This window comes from Ovis canadensis, chromosome 2 (genome assembly GCF_042477335.2).
Source record: "Ovis canadensis isolate MfBH-ARS-UI-01 breed Bighorn chromosome 2, ARS-UI_OviCan_v2, whole genome shotgun sequence".
Taxonomy (NCBI): domain Eukaryota; kingdom Metazoa; phylum Chordata; class Mammalia; order Artiodactyla; family Bovidae; genus Ovis; species Ovis canadensis.
In genome coordinates, this window is record NC_091246.1 from 142,298,395 (window position 1) to 142,313,050 (window position 14,656).

The 14,656-nt window shown below is 43.3% G+C and overlaps 1 protein-coding gene across 11 annotated transcripts in view; it reads right to left on the bottom strand.

The window, feature by feature from the left end:
• The window catches only part of RAPGEF4 (Rap guanine nucleotide exchange factor 4), a 328,969-nt gene that overhangs the window by 79,403 nt on the left and 234,910 nt on the right, over positions 1-14,656 (bottom strand). For all 11 annotated transcript variants that reach the window (XM_069577204.1, XM_069577197.1, XM_069577198.1 and 8 more), the window contains 4 exons: positions 14,052-14,105; positions 13,630-13,736; positions 9,476-9,597; positions 7,793-7,976 (listed from right to left, as the gene is read on the bottom strand). In XM_069577204.1, coding sequence (XP_069433305.1) covers positions 7,793-7,976; positions 9,476-9,597; positions 13,630-13,667 — 344 coding nt within the window. In that variant the 5' untranslated portion in view covers positions 13,668-13,736; positions 14,052-14,105. The remainder of the gene's footprint in view (positions 1-7,792; positions 7,977-9,475; positions 9,598-13,629; positions 13,737-14,051; positions 14,106-14,656) is intronic.

A 14,656-nucleotide genomic window follows, 5' to 3' on the forward strand; every position in this document is an offset into this window, starting at 1 on the left:
GGAACTTTCCTGACATTTTTCTGGCCCCACCCACCCCTGCACCCCTGCTAGGCTAGGAATGCTTTCTTTGTTCTAGGAAGAAGGGAACTTCTTATTTTCTGCTGTGGTTAAAAAGAAAGGGTTTGAGAATCAACCTAAACACCCAACAGCGACAAACTGATCGCACTAAGGAGTATTCAAAGGATAGACTACTAGGCACCTATTAAAAGCCCCACCTTTATAGCATGGAGAATGCCATGCTATATTATTAAGTGTAAAACGTTAGGAACTGAAGAATAATCAAGGGATAGGTACCAACATGTTAATGATAATAATCTCTGGAAGATGTGATTGGCAGGTGTTATTTATTCTTCTTTGACTCTTTTGAGTACTTTCCAAATTTTCTATGCAATGAACAGATCAACTTGAACATTAAAAAGGCATAACAATCTTGAGGTAATCTAATAATGATGCCTAAACTGTAAACGGCAGCTATATCCATCTTTTTCTCTCCCAAATCTGGGTCCTAATAGCATCAATCCATAGGTTGGTTCTTGGGCATGTAAACATGAGGTACAAGGAGTAAACTGCTTTCATAGGGGGAAGGCAAATCTAAACTCTAGAAACAGCCCACTTAATGCAGTCATTTATTCTGGTAAATTCCACAAACTTACCCTTAGGGCACAGCTGTCTTTTCAGGAAAAACAAAAGCAAAGTTCATCATGCGGTGAAGGAAAAGGCTCCATAGTGAATTTTTTTATTTCCTAAAGATCAGCTTTTAGTCATGCTTCTGTTTTCATTTGGTTTGCATCTAAGGATGGAATTTTTTTCACTCTGAACATTCTCTTGGCATATCCCAGCAGAAATCACAAGCCTAAGCACTAATGGTTTTAGGCTTGCTAATCTGGGTCCCACTGAAGAAACAAATTGTCCTATAACTATCAGGATTTCAAATATCACACCCTCCAAAAACAGCTTGGGCAGGTAAAGACTATTAAAACAGGCTCTGCTAATGAAGAGAAAATTCACAATCTCTCGCGTGCCCTCTAGAGCACATGTGTGGAACAGCAGGTGGTGGCTGTCTAAACAACTCTCTTCCTTCTGGTATTTTCTCATATCATTTGATTATCTTAAATTGTTTCCTTTCAATCTTATGCCCCACAGTATATGTTAGAAAATATTACTCAAGCACATGAAATAAATGAACTTAAGATTATGAGTTTCTGACCATTTGGTGGACTCCAGAACCTGCCAGCAATTCAAATATACATATATAATTTATATAAATATATATATATATTTGTATATATTTCCTGGTGATTGCAGCCATGAAATTAAAAGATGCTTGCTCCTTGGAAGAAAAGCTATGACAAACCTAGACAGCATATTATAAAGCAGAGACATTACTCTGCCAACAAAGGTCCATACAGACAAAGCTATAGTTTTCCCCGTAGTTATGTATGGATGTGAGAGTTGGATCATAAAGAAGGCTGAATGCTGAAGAACTGATGTTTTTTGGAAGAAAAGTTATGACAAACCTAGATGGCATATTATAAAGCAGAGACATTACTCTGCCGACAAAGGTCAGTATAGACAAAGCTACAGTTTTCCCAGTAGTCGTGTATGGATGTGAAAGTTGGATCATAAAGAAGGGTGAGGGCCGAAGAACTGATGTTTTTGAACTGTGGTGTTGGAGAAGACTCTTGAGTCCCTTGGACTGCTAGGAGATCAAACCAGTCAATCATAAAGGAGATAAATCCTGAATATTCACTGGAAGGACTGATGTTGAAGCTGAAGCTCCAATACTTTGGTCACCTGATATGAAGAGCCAACTCATTAGAAAAGACCCCAGTGCTGGGAAAGATTGAAGGTAGGAGGAGATGGAGACGACAGAGGACAAGACGATATGGCATCACTGACTCAATGAACCTGGGTTTGGGCGAGCTCCAGGAGATGGTGAAGGGCAGGGAAGCCTGGTGTGCTGCAGTCAGTGGGACTGCAAAGAGTCAGACACAACTGAGCGACTGAACAAAAAGCAACAAATATAAATTTACATGGGCTTCCCTAGTGGCTCAGCGGTAAAGAATCTGCCTGGCAACGCAGGAGACTTAAGAGACACAGGTTTGATCCCTGGGTCAGGAAGATCCCCTGGAGGAGGGCATGGCAACCCACTCCAGTATTCTTGCCTGGAGAATTCCGGGGACAGAGGAACCTGACAGGCCACAGTCCCTAGGATTGCAAAGAGTTGGACATGACTGGAGTGACTGACTACATATAAATTTATATATAATTTATAAAATACATATAAAATTCAAATATATATACATATATATAATTTCATTTTTTCCCCCTTCTGCTCAGGCCCAATTGACAAGCTTCTAGGCTTTTAGGGAATTTCAAAATTTCAGACAGACCTAGAATTAGATTCGGGAAATGGCATCCACTTCTTTTGCCTCCTGCCTGTAGGCTGTTTTCTGATAGACAGTTTCTAAACAGTGGAGAACTAGGTCTCACTTTACTCGGAAGAGGAAGTTGGGAGCCTTGTATGGCAAGAGCCTTCTTTGTCTCCTTGAAGCCTCTCTTTGTCCAGCTGGCCTCAAGCTTATAACATTCTGTTTACCTGCTCACTCCACATCTCTTTGTCCAGTCCCTTCTCCATAGTACTTGCTCAAAGGTAGCCAGAATATATGCTTCTGCTGGTAAGGGTCTCTACTGTATCTATTTGCTGTAGGGTACCCTCTTGTTTTTAGACTTATAAACAAAGCAAAATCAAAACAATAAGCTCCAGAAGCTCATTTTAGGTTTGTTGGCCCTGTCTGGAAGCTGCAACAACAGCGCCATCAAACTGTTACTGTTGTACAGCACTTGCCCCCGAAAGCCACCCAGGTCTGCACCTGTGAGGCCGGGTGGGCATTGTGAGTCACTCTGCCTGCCACCACATAAAAAGCTAATTTCGCATTCAGAATATATGTTTTTTTTTTTTCAATACCAATAGCAACAAGAGTGTGCCAAAAATTCCCCCTGAAGCTCTATTCTGTTTTTTAAACTACAGAACATTCTTTCATAGTTTGACAGTTAAAATGCCGCAGTTAATGTAATAAACAGAGAATTTTTCTAAGTAGCCTGTCAAAACAAGTGACACTTTTTTTTTTTTTTGCTAGCGAGTCTCAGATTCAGAACAATAGGAAGTACCTTTCAAAGCAACATCTTCATTATACAATCAAATTCTCAAAGTAATCTTCTCATCAAAGAATATTGTGTTATTTCTTTCCCAGTAATTATCAGAGTTCTGTAACCTCCCGGGCAGTGGTGACTATTATAAAATGCAGCTGTGCTGAGTTACAATATTGGGGGGTCCTGAAGGCAATTGCACCCCACTCCAGTGCTCTTGCCTGGAAAATCTCATGGATGGAGGAGCCTGGTAGGCTGCAGTCCATGGGGCTGCTAGGAGTCAGACATGACTGAGCAACTTCCCTTTCACTTTTCACTTTCATGCATTGGAGAAGGAAATGGCAACCCACTCCAGTGTTCTTGCCTGGAGAATCCCAGGGACGGGGGAGCCTGATGGGCTGCCATCTATGGGGTTGCACAGAGTCGGACACGACTGAAGTGACTTAGCAGCAGCAGCAGCAGCAGCACCAGTCAACATGGAACCAATACAGCTCATGCCTCCACATTTCCTAGTGACTTGGCAGTTTGGGCAGTCAAAAGTCAACATTTTCAGGACCAGCGAGTATACCATCAAGTTCCTAGGAGCAAAGGGCTCAGCTGTTCTCTGCAAGGACAGCAGAGACAGCAGTAATTCTTGATGAACTCAGCTTATTTTCTTTCCACTTAAAGTACAGTAGAAGTTTCAAAGGTTATTATCTGATAAAAAATGGTTTGTGTGTCTGTGTGTAGAGTCAGAAGTCTGTCTCATAAAATTAGATTCCTTCTTCACTTTTCCATCTATTAGGGATAGTCTTTCGCAAAGAAATAAAAGCTAATAATACTGAGGCACAAGAAGAACCAGCAGTTTAATTCCAATCTTCGAAGTTTCATAAAGCCTGAAAAGATGGGACAATCCTAAGGGCACCCAAGATGATGTATCTTGGGATACTGGTGAAACCTGTACTCTACAGCCAGAGATGGGCTGGAAAAGTCCAAACTGTGTAATGTAACTTTCTCTGAAGGATCTCTGAGTTAGTGCTGTATGGAAGGAAAAGAAATACAGGCTACTCTTTCTAAGGGACACTCATGACATCAGCCCTCAGGCTCTTGCAAGGGTGAATCAAACAATTGGCACAAATATCCCTAGCATGCTGTCTTCCACACAGCCGGCGCTCAGTATGTTTGTGGCATCCAAATCTAATTTGGGAGTGCCTAATCCCCACCAGGTGGCGCTAGTGGCAAAGACCCCTCTTCTGCCAATACTGGAGGCAGAAGAAACATGGGTTCAGTCCCTGGGTCAGCAAGATCCCTTGGAGAAGTGTATGGCAACCTACTCCAGTGTTCTTGTCTGGAGAATCCCATGGATAGAGGAGCCTGGGGGGCTACAGTCCATGGGGTCGCAGAGTCAGACGCAACGCAAGCGACTTACCATGCTGTTAGCACGCACATTCCACGGGATGACAAACTCTCCAAGGGCAGGAACCATTTCACTACTTTCAAAAAACCTCTTTGGCAGATGCTCAAAAATATACATGAATTGAATGGCACTTCTGTCTCCCTTGAAGCAACTGAGAGCTGAGGGAACATCAGAGCTGGGGCTTTATGTTCATTTATTCATTCAATCACTCAGCAAAGGCTTGCTGATAGTCTGCTTGGTGTAAGGCGGAGAGCTTGGGATATGCCCTTTTCTAACTTCCACATCAAGTTCAGTTTCGCTCTTCAGATCATGTTCTATTGATGTACACTACATTTTCCTTTGTAGCATGCAATGCAACTGTTATTAAATGATTATTTGCAAAACTAGTTGTTAATGGTCTGGCTCCTGCCCTAGATAGAAAGCTTCAGGCTGGGGGTGAGACCCTCTAGTTTAATGCTGCAGCCTTCGCAACTAACATGGTATCTAGGACAAAACAGATGTTCAATAAATATTGGTTAAACGACTAAATGAATGAAGTAAAATGAGCTATGCCTTCGCCTTTAAGAAACTCAGTTCACAATAACGTTTCTCAACAGAGGCTTTCTGTTCAGGGCAGCTTCTTATTTTGTAGGGTTCTAGGTAGTGGAGTGTGTTCAACATCCCTAGGTCCTGCTACTGCCCAGCAAATGCCAGCAGTGTGGCAACAAAACCCCCTCCCACGATTTCTGATGCCTGCCCCTCGGGGCTGGCCTGCATCTGTTTCAGAACCACTGTGTGATATGGGCTTGAATGAAGGTGGCAGCAAGAAGGGTTGGAGCCAGGACATGAAGCGGAGGTAAACAAGGGACGGTGAGACACGGACCACAGGGAAGAGGGAAGAGAAGCGTCTAAGGGCAAGAGCACAGTGTAGCGTGAGGGCCGTCATCTAAGTTCCCCAAATCCAGGGGATTCTCCCGTCTCTCCACCCCCCCACCCCCACTGCCCCACCTCATGGTCCTTCAGGGCTCAGAGAACATCAGTCGCTGGTCAGGTTTCTTGAGTACCACTCATGATGAGATCAGCGAAGCTCTGGCTTTTCTGTTTGGTAATTTTGGATTTTCCAGCAAAATTTTTGTTTGAAGAGAGGGTTTTGAAGCTAAAGGAACTGAGAACCATGGTTGTGGAGTTAAGGATGATGATGCTAATTGGGTCGAGGGAAGGCCTCTGAAATACATGGTGTGCAACTAAGAGAAAGTTGTGACAAAAAATGAGCTATGCTGAAGAGCCTCCTTGCAGCTCAGAGTAAGGGCAAGGGAAAGGGAAGAATCCTGGGGAAGGAGCGTGCAGTGAGAGGCTGTTCGGAGGTGGGGCCCACACCAGGAAGCTGGTCTGAAGGACACAGGAGATGTGTTAAAGTGCAATGCTTCTGTCAAGACCCACTGATAAATGGAGGTTGGCCAAGCCAGTGACTCAGAGTCGACACCCACAGCTGGCTGGCACCAGTTGCCGGGTGGAGTGGGATTTCATTTCCAGCAGAAATACATAAACCCTGTGTGCAGTGGTTGCAAGACCATGTGCCAAGCCACCCTTTAGTGAGAAGGTTTCCCTGAGGCTAGAACTGAGGCACATGCTTCTTCGTGTGCCCCACAGGGATCGTGGAGTGTCCCAAACAGCTGAGCCTCGAAGAACTGATGCTTTTGAACTGTGGTGCTGGAGAAGACTCTTGTGAGTCCCTTGCCCTGCAAGGAGACCCAAGCAGTCCATCCTAAAGGAAATCAGTCCTGAATATTCATTGGAAGGACTGATGCTGAAGCTCCAATACTTTGGCCATCTGATACAAAGAACTGACTCACTGGAAAAGACCCTGATGCTGGGAAGGATTGAAGGCAGGAGGAAAAGGGGATGACAGAGGATGAGATGGTTGGATGGCATCACTGACTCAATGGACCCGAGATTGAGCAAGCTCCAGGAGTTGGTGACGGACAGGGAAGCCTGGTGTGCTACAGCCCGTAGTGTCACAAAGAGTCAGACACGACTGAGCAACTGACTGGAACAGAGGAAGGGCTCAACAGAGTCTTTCTGGATTGATCTGATTAAACACTTGAGGGTCCTCAACTTTAGCGAGCAGGTTGCTACTGATGCTCAGGTAGGTTTCCACTGAGCTGGATGGGAGGCAGCGCCTCACCAAACGAATGGAGGCCCTGAAGAGTTGAGAGCTCAGTGGTGTCCTCTTGTGTCTTTAAGATGAAAACCCTGATTCTAAAAGATATGTATACCCCTATGTGCATCACAGCACTATTTACAATAGCCAAGACATTCAGGCAAACTAAATGCCCATCACCAGATAAATGGATAAAGAGGTGGTACGTATATATTGATACAACGGACTATCACTCAGCCATAAAAAGAATGAAACATAGATGGACCTAGAGATTTTCATACTAAGTAAGGTAGGCAGAGACAAATGTTGTATGGTGTCCCTTATATGCTGAATCTAAAAAGTAATGCCAATGAATCTATATATAAAACAGAAAGACTCACGGACATAGAAAGCAAATTTATGATTACCAAAGGGGAAAGTGAGGGGGGGAGGATAAATTAGGAGTTTGGGACTAATAGATGGCAACTGCTATATATAGATAAACAACAGAATTAACTCTATAGCACAGGGAACTATAGCCAATATCTTGCAATAACCTATAATGAAAATAATCTGAAAAAATATATAGAACTGCATCACTTTGTTGTGTGCCAGAAACTGACACAATATTGTAAATCAACTCTACTTCAATTTTTTAAAAAAGAACGTGTCTTCAAGCTAAGGGGAGAAGGCTCTGCATGGGGCAGAAGAATGTGCTGAATGAATGAATGTGGCCTAGGAGAACTGGCATGAAGCTGCAGTTCTGACATCCTCTGTCCTACTGCATTAGAAAGAAGGGGGCTGCCCCAGTCTGGCACAGAAGCAGAGCAGTTTCTGTTTGTCATGGACCAAAGGTGGTTTAATACGTGGACTCCGTTTTGACATCCTGAGCCAACTGCTAACAGTCTCCAGAGTTTTAACTCATGCAATAAGGGAAATGGAACTATCTGGCTCAACATAGCAGAATGTAACGGGAGGCAAACACCGCTGCGTCGCCCCTCTGTAGCCTCTCCTTTGGCCCCGGGTGAAGTCAGGCCAGGACTTCTGAAGTCAGCCGCATTTCCCTCCATGCAGGGGCGAGCCTCGCACAGGGCGGCCCCAACGACCAGCTAGGGGCTCTCACTCACGGTTTGCGGAGGACCATCCTCATGTGGGCGTCCGGGCCCATCTGCGACAGCAGCAGCATGGTGTCCTGCAGCTCCTCGTCGCACTCCTTCTTTTCCTCCTCCGTAGGCAAAGGGGCGTCCTCGTGCTCATCATCCAGAAATCGATAAAATAAATACTTGTCTTGGAAGTGATGCTCCTGATCCACTACGGGAAACATGGGGGCAAGCGTCAGCTGTGGGCACCTCTGCCTCCCAGCCCGTTTACCAGAAACGAATGATGGTATCGGGCAAGACGGCCAAGTGGCAGCAAGGCGGTGGGACTCCTCACCCTTTTCCCGTGGCATCGCCCAGGGCGGTGCAGCTGGAAGAGGGGACCTCCGGGTTGCAGTCATGTACCTCACAGCTCTCTCTGACTCGCCCATCTCCTGAGCTGCCCTGGGACTCTCCTATGAGAACCAGCCAACTTCCCCGAGATGAGCCCTCTGACCAGTGAAATTGCCTTGATGACATTTTCTAGTGTGTGGTTTACACATCCCAAAGAGGAAAATGACCAACTGCCAGATCATGCTCTATAGCGGTTTTGTCAAAGTACGGACTTAAAAAAAACCTGACTTTATCAGCATCATGATTTTTTTTTTCTTTTTATATGTACTGTTTATAACCATGTCTGTCTGCACTTTAAAAATTAAAATAAAATTGTCTGAGCAAAGCTGACAAGACCAACCATCTAGGTCATATACCCCTAGTATCTAATAATAATTTCCTTCTAGTTCAAGTTTTAAAGAGTTTTTTTTTTTTTTAATCATATTGCCTTTAAACCAGAAGATTTAGATCTCTAAAAGCCAAAGGCATGAACTTGGTTTATAATCTGTCATCTATGTGTCTTAAAGTTTTAAGCTCCTTTTCAGGAGGGAGCATCAACACGGTCCAAAGATAAGGAGTGATAGATCCTTGCTGCTCAAAAATATGAATCAGCATCATCTGGGAGCTTGTTGGAAATGCAGACGCTCTGAATCAGAGTCTGCATTTTAACAAGAGTGCCAGGTGTTCTGTATACACAGTAAAGTCTGTGAAACACTGGCAAGACCATCATTACATTCCCAGGTATTAAAGGAAAGATTTTAGTAGTTTGTCTGTTTGGAAAAGTGATCTTTAAACAAATGGCATGAAGAGTTAAACCACAGTCCCACTCCTGTCCTGAATCGTTACTCTGCTTAGATATCAGGGGCTACAACCACAGAGCACGCGTGATTTTACCTACGGTCATTGCGTGGGTACACAAATTGGCTCTCCCAGAAAACGCAGGTTCTGAATTCATTACTCTCATGTCATCAGCCGGGCCACACACTTCATTGCTCTCATTTGGCCGCTGCATCAGGATTGCTGTGCGATGCTCAGAGTATAATCACGCTATCAATGAACCGTGAATGCAAACTAATAAACATAATTGGAACTGATGCACTCGGGTTGCAATTTCATTTTCCCTTCATACGTTCTCCCAAGTTAGGAAGGTACAGTGGTGGAACGCTGCAATCAACGGCATCCATTCGCTGCATTTGTATTGCTAAATGAAGACGCCAGCTCTGCGGGTCCCTAAAGAGATCATAATTCTTTCTGGCCCATGTGGGAGTGCGGCCACAACCAGCCCAGGGAAACACGCTGAGCGTTTCTTGAGGGTTTTCCAGGGACCGCGTGGCATCTTACCATGGTTGAGAACGCTGTCTTCCACCAGGACTTGCCACATGCCCACAGCCTGCGTTCGGGAGTGAACACACGGAGTCTGCTGCAGCATCCAATCCACCAGCTCGGTCCCCACACAGCACTGTCTGAAGAGTGGCGGGACACAAAGGAGGGGAGGTCACCCACTCGCAGATGAAGGATGGGAGACGGCTTCTGAGAGGAGCCCCTCCTGAAGGGCGGGGTGCCCTTCTACCCTTTGGCAAACAAAGCCCCACATGATACGGCCACAGGTTCTCAAACTATTGTACAAACCAATAAGACCACTCAACTCACAGGCAACCTTCTAGGCAAGGCGGGCTAAACATCGAGAACATCATAAGTTGCAGCCCCAGGGGAGTCAGAAGTGTTGCTAGGCAAGAAGCATGATCTGGCAAGTGAATCCCAGGGCCAGAAACTCTAAAGCTGGTCCCAGAAAATTTCAGGGTCAAATGAAGTGTTAGTCTCTCTGTCGTGTCTAACTCTTTTCGACCCTATGAGCTGTACCTTGCCAGGCTCCTCTGAGGATGGAATTCTCCAGGGAAGAATACTGGAGTGGGTAGTCATTCCCTCCTTCAGGGGATAGTCCCGACCCAGGGATTGAACTTGGGTCTACTGCACTGCAGGCAGATTCTTTACCTTCTGAGCTACCAGGGAAGTCAAATGAAGGCAAAGCATAATTCTGACTTCTTTCCGCTGAGCTTTGTGAGGAATGAGTTAAGGTTTGTGAGGCCCTAGGAGGTGTTCTGTGACAGGCTCTGGATAAGTGCAAAATTATATACCACTTTCTATTTTCAAGTAATACTACTGAGCTTCCTCAGAGGGGTGTTGGGAGAAACAAGCAATTAGTGATGCAAATCTCTTTGAAAAAAAAGTTCGATGTAATGAACATCAGCACTTCGACAGAGCCTGTCATCTGAAGAGCTCCAAATGCTTTCTGTACAGGCACATACTCATCACTATGACGCCCCTCGGGGGTCAGGTGGTCGGGATGGGCAAACTATTAATATGTGCATTAGTTAGGAAGCACAGAACCACACACATACACACGTTTGGAAAACTTCTGTGGGGAGAGGAGTGTTTGTGGCATGACTATTCAGTGGAGGAAATGGGATGACATCGTCTGAGGGAGGAACCCTAAGGGGCAGAAGCAGCTGGCTGCCCACAGCTGGATCTAGGTCACTGGTGGCCTCACCTCCTGTGCGGAGGATGCTGCCATCTTTGAGGCACTGAGGCTGGTTGCAGCCCAGGGAGTTCCTCTCTAGTTGAACTGGAGGGGATTCCTGGTGCTGGCCCATTCTAGGAAGAGCGTAGCCCGGGAGGAGTCATGAGATCCAGCACCAGGTCTGCTATGTATTAGCTGCATGACTGTCTATATCATTTCAAATTTCTGGTTCTTAATTTTTTTTTTTCATCTATAAAAGAAAAGAGGAGGAAAAGATGGCCTCGAAGGCCATGTCCATTTCGAAGATTCTAGGAACTCTGAAATCTATCAGAGATCCTGGGATGTTCTAATTTGGATCTGACCCACCACCTAAGGAAGGTGTCCTGTGAAGGCTATTAGATTTCCAGGACTGCTCTGATTACAGACTATTACACATCAGAGCCTCAGTGGGCAAAGAGGCACCTAGTTACTCTTCGTCCTGAACTAAATGTATGATCTGTCATGTTCCTCTTCTAATTTGAGAATTTATTAATGAAAAAAGTCATGTAAAAGTATAAAAAAATAAATTTAATGTGGCTTTTAAGTCAATGATTGCTTTTACTAAAAAAAGCACACGGAATTGAGATGATCCCAGGGCTTTGGGGCCCTGGGACAGGGTATAAGGATCTTGTAGTCAGAACAAAGACACACGGTTGTGCCACTTGTAGCTGAGGAATCATGGGTTTCCTCTCGATTAATGACATTTAGTTATTTTAATATTCACAGCTGACCTCTGGTGTGGTGATCACTGGGGGTGACACTGCATCTGGGGAGACTTCGACCCCTAACGCTGCTGTGATGATAGAAGGGGGCAGAAGCAGGAGTGGGGGAGGGGACGAAACTGGAACCAAGATCTGGGGCCAGGCACTCAAAATGTCCTGCAGGAAAAAGAAACCATGCCTCATGGGTCATTATCAACAGATCATTAACTTTCGTCATAGGGTGTGGAATAGACTTAACACCTATGTTTCAGGGGTTTAAAATCTTACTACTATGCAGCAAGAAAGAGATTATGGTTTCTGACTTCTAGTTTCCAATATTTGTCACCAAAGATGACATCTTTAATGGAATTTCCCTAGCGCAAGTCAACACTTGGGAAACCATAATCACATTTTAAATTAAGGAAAAGAAATTAAAAAGTAAAAGGTCCTTCAGCTGTATGAGACTTTGAGAGTCACTTGATTAGTTAAAGAGATTGAGCTCTCTCCCTGAGGCCATAGATAGGTGTTTTAACCTCTACTTCCCTCAAAATTATAGCGGTGTGTAGGAACCATAGACTTAAAAAAAAAGGATGAACTTCCAGAGTTGAAGGGAAAGGCTTCCAAATGTAATCATCCAAAATGGTAGCGGGTAAATATTCATATTATAAGGGCAAGAGGAGCAATCTGTCCTTAGAGACGGAACATGTCCCAAGAGGAACATGCTACTGATTAAAATGTTTCTCAAATCCCATCAAATAGAATTCCAGCATTCTATTAAGAAGAGGCCATTCTAAATGTAACAAATAGGGCTTTCCCTAGTGGTCCAGCAGGGAAGACTCTGCGCTTCCAATGCAGTGGGCGTGGGTTCAATCCCTGGTCGGGGAACTAAGATGCTACATGCCCGGCAGCACCGCCAACAAATTAAAAAAATAAATAAATGTAACAAATCGTTTTGGTCTTATAAACATATTCATGACAAATGCAAGCAGAAGAGTGTTAGTTTGCATGGAAAGCAGAAAAAGTGATCCTAAGAGGAAGAATTTGGTATTCATTTCCAGCTTTCCTTGGGAAGAGACTGGATTTTGAGGCAATATACTCACTGTAGGGTGAGTCAGGAATAATTTTATAGGTTCTAGCATGGTTGACAATCGCTAGAAAGATATATATCCTTTGTGGTAACTTTAAAATTTGTATTCTAGCTTTCCACTGTCTTATGAATTTGGTTCATGTAAATCAAATAGGTTTTGACTCACGCTAAGTCTAATGGGTTCTGAGATCATGTCTAGGCTAAATGAGAAAGAGGGCCCTACAATTGCTGAAAGAGGACTATGAGTCTGAATCATAGGTGCAGGGAGAGAGAGTGAAGGCTTATGTGCCATAAACAGGCCATTCTAGTTCCTGAATCCTTTTTGAATTGATAAAATCAAGTTAAAGGTGAGACATGAATCCTTCATTGACGCACTATGGTTCAGCCATCTCAGAAGGTCAACTAAATCACATGGACCCAGTCTTTATCATTTCTTAACTCCAGTGGCAGCCATAATGAGTCTTTATTCTGTACGATTAGAGGTGTGAAAGAGTTGACTATCTTACTATATCCATACTACAATGAAATCCTACATTAGAAAGTAAATTACGTATAAGGGCACTTTGTATTATTTTCCCTCCTATATCCTTAGGGTTTGAAACACAATAATGCTTGATGCCCAGTAGGTACTTAACAAATGTGTAGAATGAAAGAAACTTAGAAGTCAATCAACCTTGGTTTAAATCCTGGCTCTGCCACTCACTGGATTTGTGACTTGATCAAGGAAAACTATTTAATCTCTCTGAGTCTCAGATTCATCATCTGAAAAATGGCCCTGTATCTACCCTATAGGCTGTGATGAGGATGAAATGAGATAATGTATGGAGAGTGGTCTTTCTTGTTCAGGGCTTCAAGTATAAATGAACACTCAGTAAATGTTAGTTGAATCTCATGTAAATCTAGTAGTTTTCCTAAATATACTGGCAAACAGAAATAAAAGTTTTCTTTTCGTTGTTCACATTTAAACCAATGTCTAAGCAAATTAGTTTAGGAGTAATTCCTGGGAATATCAAGGCTAATTAGAGTTAAGTGAGGATCCCAGGTAAGCTCAGAAATTCTAAAACCTGGAGGATTATAAAACATGCTGCCTGTAGATGGAAAACAGGGAAACATAAGTTTGTTGTAGTTTCACTATTCATATCACACATACCTGTATGTCTTTAGGTGGTATTTTCTATCTCTTATCATGTGAGGTGCTCGAGAGAGAATGGCGTTTCGTAAAATTTTTCCAGCCCTGAGGATCTTCTCTGAAGGAACCTGAATTTTCATCAAGTGAGAGGAGGGGGAATAAAAGGAGGAGAGATTATAGATGGAAAACAAACGAGGTAAATCTTTAAATCACTTTTCAATCTGACTCTGTGCTTGAAAAATACAATTCATTCACACATATGCATTGTTCACTTGTGTGACATGTCACTGTTTTATACTGAGAACTGAGACACACTGATATGTATTGTTTCTAGAAAGTGTATTTGCAGTTTCCCGATGTGCTGCTCTGATATATGGACCACTTCTCATAGTTACTTAAGAAACTAGCTCTGATGGCTCATCAACCCACCTACATCCCATTACCTTGGTAATGGTGTTAGCAGGACGAAGAGGAACGTGAGGTTCAATGAGAGGTGTCTGAAAAATAAAATGTTAAGGCAAAAGAAAATTAAACAAAAGTTCACTAAAGAAAATTATGGGTTGGGGATAATAAGAAACATCTATTTTTATAAAACTCAAAATAGAATTAAAAAAACAAGAGATAAAATCTGCCTAAAGAACTTGAATGCACAGGCATTCAAAGGGCAAGGTTAGACCACTCTATTTGCCAAAATTTAAATATAAATTATTAAAAATGAAAAAAAAAACAAACAGGAATGATTAGATGTTTGTAGGCTTAATGAGGAGGGAATCAAGATCTACTCAAAGCATAACAAACATCAGGGCAGAAGAAAAAGCAAAACAAGATAAACATGAAAAGAGATTAAAATGATCTATCTCAGAGGACAGCAAGATAGGATTGTTTAAGAATGGAAATGAGTGATTTCATCCTCTCTCATGCAGTTAAGATTCTTTTCCTGAAATCTGTATTTTTAGAAAGTTTTAATTTTTAAATGATGCTTCTTGATGGTTTAACACACTCACATTCCTTGAACCCACTGGGGCAGCTAGACTACCATCTCTTCCAT